The 14,886-nt window shown below is 43.0% G+C and overlaps 1 protein-coding gene across 1 annotated transcript in view; it reads right to left on the minus strand.

The window, feature by feature from the left end:
- Positions 1–5,794: 5,794 nt before the first annotated feature.
- The window catches only part of jag2b (jagged canonical Notch ligand 2b), a 104,691-nt gene continuing 95,599 nt past the window's right edge, over positions 5,795–14,886 (minus strand). The window contains 13 exon segments of the mRNA XM_034162075.1: positions 5,795–6,231; positions 6,233–6,500; positions 7,278–7,428; positions 7,770–7,819; positions 7,822–7,900; positions 7,992–8,093; positions 8,096–8,248; positions 9,378–9,464; positions 9,466–9,494; positions 12,398–12,511; positions 13,075–13,160; positions 13,648–13,675; positions 14,058–14,174. Of these exon segments, the coding sequence (XP_034017966.1) occupies positions 5,991–6,231; positions 6,233–6,500; positions 7,278–7,428; positions 7,770–7,819; positions 7,822–7,900; positions 7,992–8,093; positions 8,096–8,248; positions 9,378–9,464; positions 9,466–9,494; positions 12,398–12,511; positions 13,075–13,160; positions 13,648–13,675; positions 14,058–14,174 (1,505 nt within the window). The 3' untranslated portion in view covers positions 5,795–5,990.

Genomic DNA, 14,886 nt, shown 5'->3' on the forward strand with positions numbered 1-14,886 from the left:
CTATGGAAACATGTCAACAAATGCCTCCAACTTGCTCAAAGAAAGGTGGACGGAGTCCCTTAACATGTCCCAGATGTGACAATTAGATTAAAACAACATTTAATAGATAACACTGGCACAGTCCGCTGTAATACTGTACACAGTGTGTACACATTTTTGTCACGGCTTTAGTCGTAAAAATCATTCAGTATTACAACAGTGAAAATAGCTTGTGTGAAACTACATTTAATGTCTTGATTCAAATGTGTTTCACACAAATGACAGCAGTGTTTGGGAGAAAAGCTGGCAAAACAGCGGACTTTTTCATGAGAAATGCCGTCAGAGATTACAAACGCTGTAAAAACACGTTCCGTTCATTCATCAAAAACATTAAAGTACACTGCTTCAGTCATCTACAACCCCTGGCAAAAATTATGGAATCACCGGCCTCTGAGGATGTTCATTCAGTTGTTTAATTTTGTAGAAAAAAAGCAGATCACAGACATGACACAAAACTAAAGTCATTTCAAATAGCAACTTTCTGGCTTTAAGAAACACTATAAGAAATCAGGAAAAATAATTGTGGCAGTCAGTAACGGTTACTTTTTTAGACCAAGCAGAGGGAAAAAAATATGGACTCACTCAATTCTGAGGAATAAATTATGGAATCACCCTGTAAATTTCATCCCCAAATTAACACCTGCATCAAATCGATCTGCTCATTAGTCTGCATCTAAAAAGGAGTGATCACATCTTGGAGAGCTGTTGCACCAAGTGGACTGACATGAATCATGGCTCCAACACGAGAGATGTCAAATGAAACAAAGGAGAGGATTATCAAATTCTTAAAGAGGGTAAATCATCACGCAATGTTGCAAAAGATGTTGGTTGTTCACAGTCCAGCTGTGTCTAAACTCTGGACCAAATACAAACAACATGGGAATGTGTTAAAGGCAAACATACTGGTAGACCAAGGAAGACATCAAAGCGTCAATTGAAAAGCTTTGGTGGAAGTTGAAGAAAAATGGTCCATGACAAGGCTTCAACCTGCAAAGCTGATCTGGCAACAGCAATCAGAGAAAGTTGGAGCCAGATGATGAAAAGTAAGTCCATGCCTCAGAGACGGCAAGCTGTTATAAAAGCCAGAGGTGGTGCAACAAAATACTAGTGATGTGTTGGAGCGTTCTTTGGTTTCATGATTCCATATTTTTTCCTCAGAATTGAGTGATTCCATATTTTTTTCCGCTCTGCTTGGTCTAAAAAGTAACTGTTACTGACTGCCACAATTTGTTTCCTGATTTCTTATAGTGTTTCCTAAAGCCAGAAAGTTGCCATTTGAAATGATTTAGTTTTGTGTCATGTCTGTGATCTGCTTTTTTCTACAAAATTAAACAACTGAATGAACATCCTCCGAGGCCGGTGATTCCATAATTTTGCCAGGGGTTGTATTTTCAAGCGTTTAGAAACAGTAAAACACACACTGAAGGAAGCTGAACATTTGGCCGGAGACACAGTTACTTTCGTTTTGAGGGCAAGTTGCCAGGTCTACACTTTACCGTCATTTTGAGGCAGATTGTCAGGTCTACACTTTACAATCAGCTCATTGGGGGAGGTATGGTGCTTAAGCATTGGGCTGAACCAGAGAATCCTCGGTCAAAGCCCAGCCTGACTGGAAAATCACTAAGGGCCTTTGGGCAAGGTCCTTAATCCCCTTGTTGCTCCCAGTGTGTAGTTGGCGCCTTGCACAGTAGCAGCCTCACATTGGGGTTAATGTGAGGCATTGATGTGTAAAGCGCTTTGGAGCGCCTTATGCAGATGGAAAAGTGCTATATAAATGCAGTCCATTTACCCATTATGATGCAAACTGGATTAAGAACTTTCATCCCATTTTAGCACTTTTTCAGATCTTGAGCCATTATAGTAAAACAGCACCCCATGGAATAAACTACTCGTACATGTTTACCAATTCACACTACACCCACCCCATGCCGAAAGTGAAGGTGAGAGTCACACAAGAATTACACACTACTGAGCATGAGCATTGAAGCAATGGTTATCAGATTAGGATCAAAGGTGGGCTTCAAAAGTATGCTAATACTAAATGCGTTTTCTTTAACAAGGCCCACCAGTAGTTAAATAGCAACAGATCAACTAGTGCCCAGTAGAAATTGTGTTATATCCTGAAAACAGAATTTGTAGATAACATTGTTCCACTACAGTCTTTCCAAAGACTGGTGAAAGGGGTAAAGGCTGGATAAACCCCTTGGAATGTTCCATCTGGGGTACAATAATGAATTCCAAGTTTTGGAAGTGTTCATGTATCCATCCATTGGCTTCTAAAAACCTGTTTTTTTTTTTTTTTTAAATAATTTGTATGAATTAATGGAGGGACTGGGTATACAGGTGATTGAAACTCCGACATGGTTATGGCAATTTTTTTAAACCCCTTCAGTTCAAGCTCAATGTCTACACTACAAGCACACTTTGATTAATTTAAACTCTATTGTGGTGGGTTTCAAAAACTGTCACTGTCCACATACTTACAGACCTGATGGTAGTCGCAACATGAACTCCAGTTTGGCTTTTTCCAGTCACTGGGTTGATTAGCACTGAGGGACCATGTTGCCAGATGGTCCCAACATCCTAGCTGCAGAGACTTCCAAAGGTACAGTTCATTTGATGCAGAGATTCTGGTGGTACCAAAGTATTTTCTGGTGAGACCTGGGACTGAAGATTTCCATTACTGCAGGAACCAAAGGTATTTAGAGTCCTGGTGCTACCAGCCTTACTATGCAGTTGCGTAATTTTGATAACCAGTAATCAAAGGCAGTCACTAGATGGCACTGGTACTAGGTCTCTGTGGGGGATTCTTGGAATGACTATCAATTGCAAGGTTACTTATTGAGAGTCAGATGAGGAGAATAACTTGCGTAGTGAGGGAATGTCAGCTGTGACGTTTCTCTGGACATGATCCAGGAAACAGGTACCAGAGTGCCGAGGTCCTTAGTGGCTGAAGAAAGCCAAGGAGATGCTCACATTTCACCTGGTTTCTTCTGAGAGATGGGATCCAGCGCGCTTCTTTGTGTGGTGGATGCATTAGGATGATGCTGAGAGATGGGATCCAGCGCGCTTCTTTGTGTGGTGGATGCATTAGGATGATGCAAGCTCCCAAACCAAATACTGCAAACATGTTCAAAATGTATCAAAGCTGCTTTAATAAGATTACTTAGAACAATCATCCACTAACAGAATGTCTGTACAAAAGGAACCCGTCTCTCCTTCAATCTGGAATTTCAGCTCGTAAAAACCACCAATGACGCCATCGTTTTGTTTTTACCGTCTCCCACTAACAGAAAACTCAGCAGCATTTTGAAATGACAAGGTACGAAAGGGTCACTTTTTTTTTAACAGTTTGTAGCTTAAAAAAAACCCTGCACATTCTGCTGAATTCTAAATTTGCTTTCTTGAAAACACAAACATGACAGTGTGACACTCAAAGGGCATCAGTCAGTTTGTTTTCATCGCCAACAGTGTTTTATTCCAAAAAATATCCACGGAAGCCAAGTGGGACAAGAACAGCATGATGCTCAGGTGAATAAAAAACGCCACAATACACCACACAATGTTTGAAAGAGTTATTCTCCTTAATCATGAAAACAACCAACATAAAGAGATGACCATCAATTTACACAATAATGCATTACTTGTTACATTAAGGCACCTGCTTTCAAAAGGCTTTGTGACGGGTTTACAAACGGCTGCAACTGCTGAACAGAAAAACTCTTAAGGCTATGACGCTGGCGGCTTCATAACGCCGCCGTTCAAACACCGACTAGCTACACAACAAAAATCAGTGACACGTAAATAAAGTTTACAAAAACCATTAAATGAAGATTTATTCTTTCCAGGGACAGCTGTAAGTGCATTCCTGGCCACGCCCCCAATTTGTGATGCGACAGCTTGCATTTTCATCTACAGCAAACACTCCATTGGGCCAAATATTATTCTTTTCTGTACATTTACATAAACGCACAGGTCTGATAAGTATGGGCTGTCCAAGAAACTCACAGGACAAGAAGAATTTCTAAACTTATGTGCATCTAATCTTAACCAATCAAAATAGATGAATGTACAAAGATTCCAACAGAAGGGAGACTGATATTAAGATTACATGCAGCAACAATACAGAGCCTTATAAAGCTAAATTTACGCCAGCATCTTAGACTAACTACGGCATTACAATGTCTGTGTGCTAATGCTACCCACAGCTGGTGTTCTCATCTTTAAGCAAATGTGCCATGCCAACATAAACAGGAACGCCACTATTTTCAACTTGTGCCCCCCCCCCCCCGCCCCTTTTTTGAGTTCACCTTTTCACTCAGTACAAAAGACTAATTGGTGCAGTTGAGCTGGTTCTTCTAATTACAAGAGGAACGAGCCACTTGTCAGCATTCGGCTTGTAATGACTCAGGAAAAGTGGCGCCTTCAAGAGCAGTGGACAGTAAGGTAAGCGGCTAACTTTCAGTTGTTTTGAAAGGGGTATTTTCTTCTTTTAAACATTTAGTGAGGTAGGAATCCTCTCTATCAGACACATCTGACATTTTCACCTACTCAGTGGTAACAAAAGTGGTTTCCCATGATTGTTCTGATTGCCCCCGTGCCATTACATTATATAACTGGTTAGCCTGTGATGGTATTTGGTTTCTAAATCAATACTGTACCAGTTAAAAAAATTTTTTTTGTCCTGAGTGAAACAATGAACTGAAAAACATAAAAAGACAGCCCATGCTGAAAAAGAAGAGCGTTCCCTTTAATTTCTGGCATAACATTCTGTTCTGTCATGAAGGAACGTAGGGATTTTAGGAAGTCACTGATTTAAGTTGGGTTACTAGAAAACACTTTACAGTCAGCTGTGATGAAAATATCCAATACAAAATAAAATAAAAATATATCCTGTAATGAAATGCTTCACTATAATTACTCATTTATAAACCCCTCAGAAATTCCTTCATTATGTGGTACCTCATTGTAAGGTTCTCAACTGCAAGATGTGAAGTATTATAAACCGTTTTTTTCGGCTGACATAAAAGGAATGACAGTGTAAAAAAAATAAAAAATAAATATTAATTATAATAATAGTAATAAAAATGTGTGCCTTGTTTTTAAGTTACTCATTTCAAATATACACAGCGACTCCTTTAGTATTACACGTATGTACAGAGCACTGGTTTGTGTTTTGATCAAATACCTTCACAGTGCTGCTGAGAAAAGGAACCCGAACCAAACAACAAGATCCCTTCGAGAACGAGAAGGGTCGAACTGGCAGCACGACTCTGAGCCTTCAGGCGGCTCACAGAAAGGCACTTGCTACCAACTCAAATACTGCAAAAGTTCTTTGGGCCCAAACAACAGATTGGAAGAAGAGGAGGAGGAAGCGAAGAAGAAGAAAAAGGAAAAGCAAGGCCACATTGTAGGCACTGGGTTCTCGTCCCCTTCCCCACCCTCAACCCTCCCCCCTCAAGGCCAAGTGTTTTTGGTAAGGCTGGTGGACGACGGAAAGAAATGCAGCAAAGTTAAACGTTACTGTAACAGTCAGTTTCTCCGTTAATTTAACAAAATCATCAGGAGACAAACCAAAAAAAAAAAAAAAAAAAAAAAAAAAAAGATTCATTTTACATCATTATGCTTCTTTACAATGATTCATCTTTAACAGTAAAAAAAAAACCAAAAAAAAACTGCAGAGAACCAAAAAAAAAAAAAAAAAAAAATTAAATAATAATAATTATTATTAATTATTATTATAAATTTACATCTCTTCTCCTTATGGACATTAAAAAAAAGTCAACAGAAGCCAAAAACAAAAAGGCTCTTGACTGCGCTCGAGTCTCCTTTCAGGTGCCAGTGACAAAAATCACAACGAAACAAAGTCATTTTTCTCTGCAGACGTGGTTGAAAAATAAGAACAGCTGCCGCGCAGCTTCCCTCGCTGACACTGCGAGTCCTTCTCTTCCTTATACACAAGCATCTCCCAGCGCCTTCTGGCCACTGAAGATGGCGCTGACTGTTTTCCAGCGATTGTCTTTGGGGCTGTAGCCGGCCGTTCGGTGGGGCGCTTTGAGGGGCGACCCCAAGCTGTGCCGGGTGCAGATCACGCCCCGGCCGGACTGCACACCGGCCTTACAGTACTTATACACCGGCTGCTTTCCCGCCTCTGCTCCACCGCACTCCTCCTCCAGCTCTCCTTCCGTCTCTCTCCTCCTCCTCACATGTCCGACAAGAAGGACCCATAAGCTTTTTGCGCTCCTGTTCCGCCTCCCTGTTGTTTTCTTTGAGCTGTTGTGCCTGCTGCCGTCCCACCACGAGCCGCAGCGGCTCCCACTGGTTGTTCACCGCGTCGTCGCTGGCAGATCCTGCTCTCCTCTCGCGTTCTTTTCTTCGTTTGCGCGTCCACCAAACACACACAATGATGCAGAAGAGTGAGAGCAAGCAGAAGACGACACACAGCAGAGGCACCAGGTAATCTGTCGCCGTTCAAACGCACGCCGCAGCAATCGAGGGCCAGACGAACCACAAGAAAGGAAAGAGTGAGACGGAAGATGAGGTTAGCATCATGGATGATAAAAATCACATCCAGAGATTCACATTTCCAAGGAATTACCGGATTTCTAGACATAGTACCAATATTGGCATATGTGAAAACTGATAGGTTGCATTAAAAAGTTAGCTCTGTCTAACCATGCTAAGCAGATATCACATATGGTCTGCCACATAAGCTACGGCAGTTGTATATTAACCAAATTACAACACAGCAAGATCTGGCCACATTTACTCTGTAATTCCATTACTTTAGAATGGCCCACTAAGGCAGATGATACCATCTATTAGTATTCATCTCCATTAGGTCAAGCTAACCGTGTGAGCTGGCGATTACTTAAGCGAATGGCAGTTGATGCAAACCTAAAGTCGCAAATATGCTGTTTAACACTAACAATCAGCGGCAACCACTATATGCAAGCAAGGGCTAGCATGCTGCATTTTCTGCAATACACTGCCATTAGCCAAAAGCAATGTGTCAATATAATCACGTTTGGAATAAACAGCATTACACTCCACATCTGGAAATCCAGTAATTTCCGAAAAGGCGCATCTCATATTTTACACCGTCTGTATGTCAGTGTCAGAATGACCTACCAATGATGATTTTTAAAAACTTTTACATTTTAGAAGAGTGGAGATCATAATCTGAATCGGCTCCGTAACTCATCCTTGCGGTACACCTTTGGGTAATCCGTACTCACCCACTGAGTGTGGCATGACCTGTGTTTCCACTTTGACCTCAATGACTGCCAACATTATGGTGCTGTTGTGGCGCTTTGTCACCGTGCCCACGATGGTGCTGGCTGCCTCCTGGATCAGACTGTGGTCTGGTTGCTCCTCTGACTGGAAAGACTAAGTGACAGGATGATGAAGAATTCAGACCAACAGTCACAGTAGAGTATGGCATTATGCTGCACAGTCCATTAAAATTATACACTGTTGACCTCATGTGGATTAGAGCACATTTGTTGCAAAACTGTAACTGAGGAACAAAAATGTACTGCACAAGTAACTGAATGTGACCCTCATTTGAAAAAAAATCCAACTTCAAAATCTGTATAACTGATTATAATTTGGCAACTAGGCTTTGTTAGTCTTTGTCCTCTTGGAACCCAGTGGAATGGTCCCACCCTTCTGGGAATAAGAATGAATAAATCCAAAACTACGCTGAGGAACTGATGGGCGTGACTTACTATTGCCACCTCCACTGCATCCTGGTTGGAATGAGAGAGGTCACAGAGGTGAGCAGGGCGTGGTCTTTTGCCAAAGTCTGCGTATCAGGAAGATACCGCAGTTCAAAGCAGATGTTCTCCACCGTTGTTCCCTAACAGGTGAAACCCAAAGATACTGATCAAAATACACTCCGAGACTGTACGTCAAAAAGCAGCCAAGACAAAGTCAGGAAGATCACTCACTGCAGGTACTTTGTCTCTGTTGAAAATCAGTGTTATACGAGCACAGCTGTTGTCCAGATGTCCACTGTTTGGCCGACACTTGGTGTTTACTTGTGGAGGTGAAGGTCCAGTGATGGAACAATCCCCCACTGATGGCAGGGTGGAGAGAAGCACCTGAGGTACTTGTGTTCCAGACACTCCTGTCCGGCTGGGCAGGACTCCTGGATCCGATGTCTGTCTGCTAACCGGAGCCGGCAGGGACGGCGACCACACAGCACCTGCACACCATCGAAAACATTCACTGCATACTGCAAGGTCTTTGGGCCAATTTCATCTAAACTCATGTGTGCATGTAGGGTGACCCCAGAAGTGTCCTAAAAAAATTTTTTTTTTTTTTTTAAATAAAGGTCAAGGACAATGGGGTCAAAGGTCAAGATTATGATCCCCCTTTCTTCACTCTTACCCACCAAGCTTGACCACACATATGTAGGTGGGTTCTGGACTTGCCCAAGTGACACCACTCCCTCAATTCCAATGGGAACAAAAATTAGCATATGTAGGTGGGTTCTGGAATCACTCAGGTGACATCAAATTTACTAAAGGTCAACTATTGGGATCAAGATCATCACAGATGCATTTTGTACTGAAAACACCATCGAGATTGTGTGCATAGTGGCCATACTAGAAAGGAACCTTCCTCTAGCCAAACCCAATTCACCACCAATAAATTACGTCAAACAGATGAGCGATGTTTAGTTATTGACCAAAACGTTTACAAAGAGGATGGACAGATAGGATGAAAACAATGCATTAAAAAATACCCTTTGAGAAAGTAAACATTTCTGAAGAAGCATTCTGCAGAAAATGCACGAAAAATTAGATGTTAAGATACTTCAGCTGAAACGCACCAAACAGATCAATTTACATTTTGCAACATTAATCACAGTCAGTCACCTCTGAGTGCTTCAATAGGGAGAAACTGCGGTTTTCATAAGTAAATCAGCGAGCGTGAATAGAGGAGGTACGCGCAAAATAAGGATTTGTAATCATTACATTGAGGAAATTACTGAAATATTAAACTGGCACAGACATGGAGGCATCATAAGATTCGTCACCCTCAGTGCCTGTGCAGGATTTTTAGCTCAATCTGCTTTAAAGGCGCCCGCTGACCTGAGCCTGTTCGTTAGGTTGATAATCACGCCACTAAACCATACTAGTAGCCGTGCACGCTGCTGCAAGGTTTTCCATATTTGCTCAATGCAATTTGTATTTGTTTTTGTTAAATTGTTATTTGAATATATACTGAATACTATTGGATACACAACAGAAACAATGTCAAGTGACCTAACCTGAATTTTATTCACTTACTGTGTATAAATGACTAGTGTAGTTTGACAGCAGTGTTACCTTGGTACAGTCCACTCTGCCATTGATGCATCGACAGCTGTTGCACTCTTCCTCCCACCGACTGCCATGAGGAAACTGCAGCCCTGCCATAGCGGCACACCTTCCCAATACCGATGACTGCACAGACACAAGACAACAAACAGATGAAGTCGCATGAAAGAAAATAGGATGGAACACCTGACAATATTACTGCACGTGTGTGCAAGATATTGACATTTACAGTGCATAAAGAAAGTATTCACATTAAAAGCTTCACTTTTCCAACTTTTGTTAAGTTACAGCCTTATTCAAAATGGAGTAAATCTTTTTTTTTCACCTCACAATTCAAGCTCCAACACCCCGTAATGACAAAATGGAAAAGTTGTTTATTTTTTTGAATATATATATATATAAACCTAAGACAGTGGAGTCCAAACTATTCCAGAAAGGGCCGAGAGGGTGCAGGTTTTCCTGCAGCCACTGACTCCAGCAGGCGATTCACTGTTGAACTCATCCCACCTGCTCAAAGTGATGTTAATCAGTGAAATCACTGCTGGAGTCAGTGGCTGCAAGGAAAACCTGCACCTCTCGGCCCTTTCTGGAATAGTTTGGACACCACTGCACTAAGAAATCACGTGTACATAAGTATCCACACCCTTTGCTCAATACTTTGTTGATGCACCTTTGGCAGCAATTACAACCTCAAGTCTTCTTGAATATAGTGCACCTATCATTGGACAGTTTGGCCCATTCCTGTTTGCAGGCACCAGGCTCCATCAGGTTGGATGGGGAGCGTCGGTACACAGACATTTCAGATCTCCCAGAGATGTTCAGTCGAATTCAGGTCTGGGATCTGGCTGGGCCACTCAAGGACATTCACAGAGTTGTCCTGAAGCCACTTTGTTGATATCTTGGCTGTGTGTTTAGAGTCATTTTCCTGCTGAAAGATGAACCGTTGCCCCAGTCTGAGGTCAAGAGTGCTCTGGAGCAAATTTTCATCCAGGATGTCTCTGTACATTGATGCATTCATTTTTCCCTCAATCCTGACTAGTCTCCCAGTTCCTGTTGCTGATAAACATCCCCACAGCATGATGCTGCCACCACCATGCTTCACTGTAGGGATGGTGCCTGGTTTCCTCTAAACATGACGCCTGGCATTCACACCAAAGAGTTCAACCTTTGTCAGATCACCAGAGAATTTTCTTTCTTCCTTCAGATGGACACAGGCTACTGGTCCACAGCTTTTAAAACAAAACTATAAAAGACTATTCGATTTTCTTTTCTTTTTAATCACCTCTTTAACTTGGAATCTTTTTGCATTGATGTACTGTGTGTTTATTATTACTGTTTATGCTTTTATTATTGGACTTTTATTGTTTTGATTCCTGGGAACACTATTAATGAACACGTGCTTTTGTGAAGGGGGGGGGATTATAAGTCGCATCGGAGTACGAGGTCTGTCCGTAAAGTATAGGTCCTTTTTATTTTTTTCAAAAACTATATGGATTTCATTCATATGTTTTTACGTCAGACATGCTTGAACCCTCGTGCGCATGCGTGAGTTTTTCCACGCCTGTCGGTGACGTCATTCACCTGTGAGCACTCCTTGTGGGAGGAGTCGTCCAGCCCCTCGTCGGAATTCCTTTGTCTGAGAAGTTGCTGAGACTGGCGCTTTGTTTGATCAAAATTTTTTCTAAACCTCTGAGACACATCGAAGTGGACATGGTTCGAAAAATTAAGCTGGTCTTCAGTGAAAATTTTAACAGCTGATGAGAGATTTTGAGGTGATACTGTCGCTTTAAGGACTTTTCACGGTGCGAGACGTCGCGCAGCGCTCTCAAGCTTAAAACCTCCACATTTCAGGCTCTATTGATCCAGGACGTCGTGAGAGAACAGAGAAGTTTCAGAAGAAGTCGGTTTCAGCATTTTATCCGGATATTCCACTGTTAAAGGAGATTTTTTAATGAAAGACGTGCGGGCGGATTGCAGCGTCGGCTCGCAGCCGCCGCGACGCTCCGCCACAGGAAAAACACCTCTGTTGGAAGCCTTGAGGACACGTTGGAACATCTCCAGCTGATAAACAATTTCTCATATACTCCCTCCACTGAAAGCCATCAAAAGCCAACTGGATTTTACAAATGGTTATCAACACGGAGGTGTTTTTCCTGTGCCGCCGCACCGCGTCGGCTGCGTCCCGACGTGCGGACCCGTCTGCACGTCTTTCATTAAAAAAATCTCCTTTAACAGTGGAATATCCGGATAAAATGCTGAAACCGACTTCTTCTGAAACTTCTCTGTTCTCTCACGACGTCCTGGATCAATAGAGCCTGAAATGTGGAGGTTTTAAGCTTGAAACAGGCTGATGACGCCGCCTGAGAGCGCTGCACGACGTCTCGCACCGTGAAACGGCCTTAAAGCGACAGAATCACCTCAAAATCTCTCATCAGCTGTTTAAAATTTTCACTGAAAACCAGCTTAATTTTTCGAACCATGTCCACTTCGATGTGTCTCACAGGTTAGAAAAAATTTTGATCAAACAAAGCGCCACGCTCTCAGCAACTTCTCAGACAAAGGAATTCCGACGAGGGGCTGGACGACTCCTCCCACAAGGAGTGTTCACAGGCGAATGACGTCACCGACAGGCATGGAAAAACTCACGCATGCGCACGAGGGTGCAAGCATGTCTGACGTAAAAACATATGAATGAAATCCATTATAGTTTTTGAAAAAAATAAAAGGACCTATACTTTACGGACAGCCCTCGTATGTTACAAGACCTGCCAAACTAGTAAAAACAAAATATAAAAAATAATAAATGTGTCTTGTACTCCAGAAAATACAGTACTATACAGGATGAATCAGGGTTTAATATTTCTGCTTGGGCTCATTATTTTTAATCTGATAAACGCTGTGTAGTAGTGGACAGTTTGAGGAAACCGATCAGTTGGCAGGTTTGGTTTGAATAAGTCAGTTTAAGGAGATAAGATGTGTGTGTGCAGATCAACCAAAGGGAACGAGTCGATCACTGGACGCTTATTTACATTCTTGGCATCGGCTTCCTGTCCTGCCGAGCGGACAAATGCAGCGGAAACCATTGATCTCGTCCACACAAGTGGCACCGTAGGCGCAGGGTGAAGACTGGCACTCATTAATGTCTGTGAGAGGAAAGAAAAGAAAGAAAATGCTGGAGCAATTAATCACCTCAAAATAAAAGCACAACACTGACTGTTAAATTACAACATCTAATTTATTCATTGAATGAAAGAGGAAATTCGGCACAGGTTTGACGTTCAGGTAGGTCTTTAAAGAAAATTTTTTAAAGCCTTTGTCATCCAGAGGTCACTTGAACGCAGCGCAGAAACACTGACAGAAAAGGTGAATGCGATCTGCCCAAAACAAAAGAGCTGAGATGAGGCTGTTTCAGGGTCACCGGGTAATTTGTCTCCATCTGTGTCTGCGTGACTGTGAGAGTATTGAGGAGGGATGACCTTTGCCCTCCTGAGGCGTTAAAGAGCCGATGAAAAAGAGAGGGCAGCGCTCTCGTCCTGCATTATGTGTCAATATGTCTTTCTCCTCCTCATCCCCCTGAGCTTCCCTCCAATCATACCACGTTACCATGGTAACAGTAGGGCTTCCATGAATAAAGAACAAGGTTATCACATCGGGACGTTTCAGCTGCGGCGCTGCGTGCGTGTGCAAGGCTGGCGTCAGTACTCACTGATTCGACAGTCTGGTCCGGCAAAACCAGGGGCGCACTCGCAGCGGAACCAGTTGACCCCGTCCACACAGATACCGCCATTGTAACTGAGAAACAAGAGGGGGGAGGGGACGAACAGTTGAGATGTACAAAACTACATCCTTTACAGCTCCAACAAAGCAAGAGGGGGCATGCACGTGCACGGGGGGGGAGCAAAGCTCAATTCAGCTCATCAATACGAGCCTCCACCTTTCAGATGCTAATAGGCGTGTCCTGGTCTTCCCCTCCCCCCTCATCAAAGCCCTGCCCCCCCCTTCCAGGTCGCACCAGAAGAACGGACTGTTGCTCCGCTCCCCCACCTGCAATTCTCCGTGGGGTAGGTGGGACTCTTGTCCGAACACCCCTCCCGTCAAAATATCCACCTCTCAGTTCTATTCAATTACACCCCCCACCCCACCCCAACCCCAAGAGAGAGACACTAACATCCACTGTTAGTTGCCCTGCAGCCTACGAGGCCTGAATGAGAAGAAGAGGGAGGCTGGGGGGGTAGGGGTCCAAACATAGTTAGCATGTGATGCAGGAAACGGAACATACCATGGATGAGGGTTGCAGTCATTTATATCTGTTGAAGACAAAAAATCATTTTTAGTGGTCAGGTGTTACGCACAACTTCAACGTTATTTTCTTCCCTTTTCAAATGTAAAATTCTGAGCTGTTGTAATAACTGAAGTATAACTAAGTATATAACGTTGCATTACATGGTAGCACATAAGTGGCTCTTTTTAGCAACCTTCTGATGAAGCTAAAATAGGGCAGCTAAGATTTGTGCCAAATGGCGGTCAACTGGTCAGTGCACTTTGCTACTAAATCAGAAGGTTCCTGGTTCAAGACCACCCATGTCCATTCTCAAGTTAAAATCATTAATTTATTTATAGGGCTGAATCCAGCATCTTGACACAGATTACAAGATATGAACACATGCAAAGCTATGCAGATGAACTGACTCTGGCTACAGGTGGCGCCCTCCCAGCCCTCTTTGCAAATGCAGGTGAAGGTGTCGCCTCCTCCCACGCAGGTTCCACCGTTAGCGCACGGACTGGAGGCGCATGTGCTTGTCTTGGCTGTGGTAATGAGACAAGTACAAAAAATTAGAGGTTCAACAGGATACACTCACTCATCTTCAACCGCTTAATCCAACTAAGGGTCGTGGGGGGCTGGAGCCTATCCCAGCTGTCACAGAGGATGAGGCGGGGTACACCTGGACAGAGACGCCAGTCTGTCGCAGGTTTCCAAACCATCTAACCCACGCAGCCATGGGGAGAACACGAAAACTCCACACAGAAAGGCCACAGGTTGGAATCAAACCTATGACCTTCTCCCTGCGAGGCAACAGTGCTAACCACTAAGCCACCATGCTGCCCCAACAGGATGACAAATGAATAAATAAATCTACACTTTCCACAAACCTGCACACATACTAGAAATTTGTTTTAAGAAGTCAGCAAACGGACACGTCTATGCACAGTGTGGATGGATCAGGATCATCGGCCTGACGCACAGACATCAAATCTCCATCTACTGACTACAGGATGAGGCTCTTGATTTAAACCATTACAGCCTTCAACAAATATCTCAAAATATTTGCTTCTTTAAGCTTTACCTCGGGTAAAGTTGTGTTTTCACCTGCATTAATAGTTTACCAGGATTTGAGTAGAGAAAGAAACTGTACCGGAGATGAAAGTTTTTCTGGGAATTGACACATTTGTAGATGTGGAATTGTGCCATTTGTACAGAACATTGTCGACATTGTGTGTACGAGCTATATTCAACAAA

The sequence above is a fragment of the Thalassophryne amazonica genome, chromosome 21, assembly GCF_902500255.1.
Source record: "Thalassophryne amazonica chromosome 21, fThaAma1.1, whole genome shotgun sequence".
Lineage (NCBI taxonomy): Eukaryota > Metazoa > Chordata > Actinopteri > Batrachoidiformes > Batrachoididae > Thalassophryne > Thalassophryne amazonica.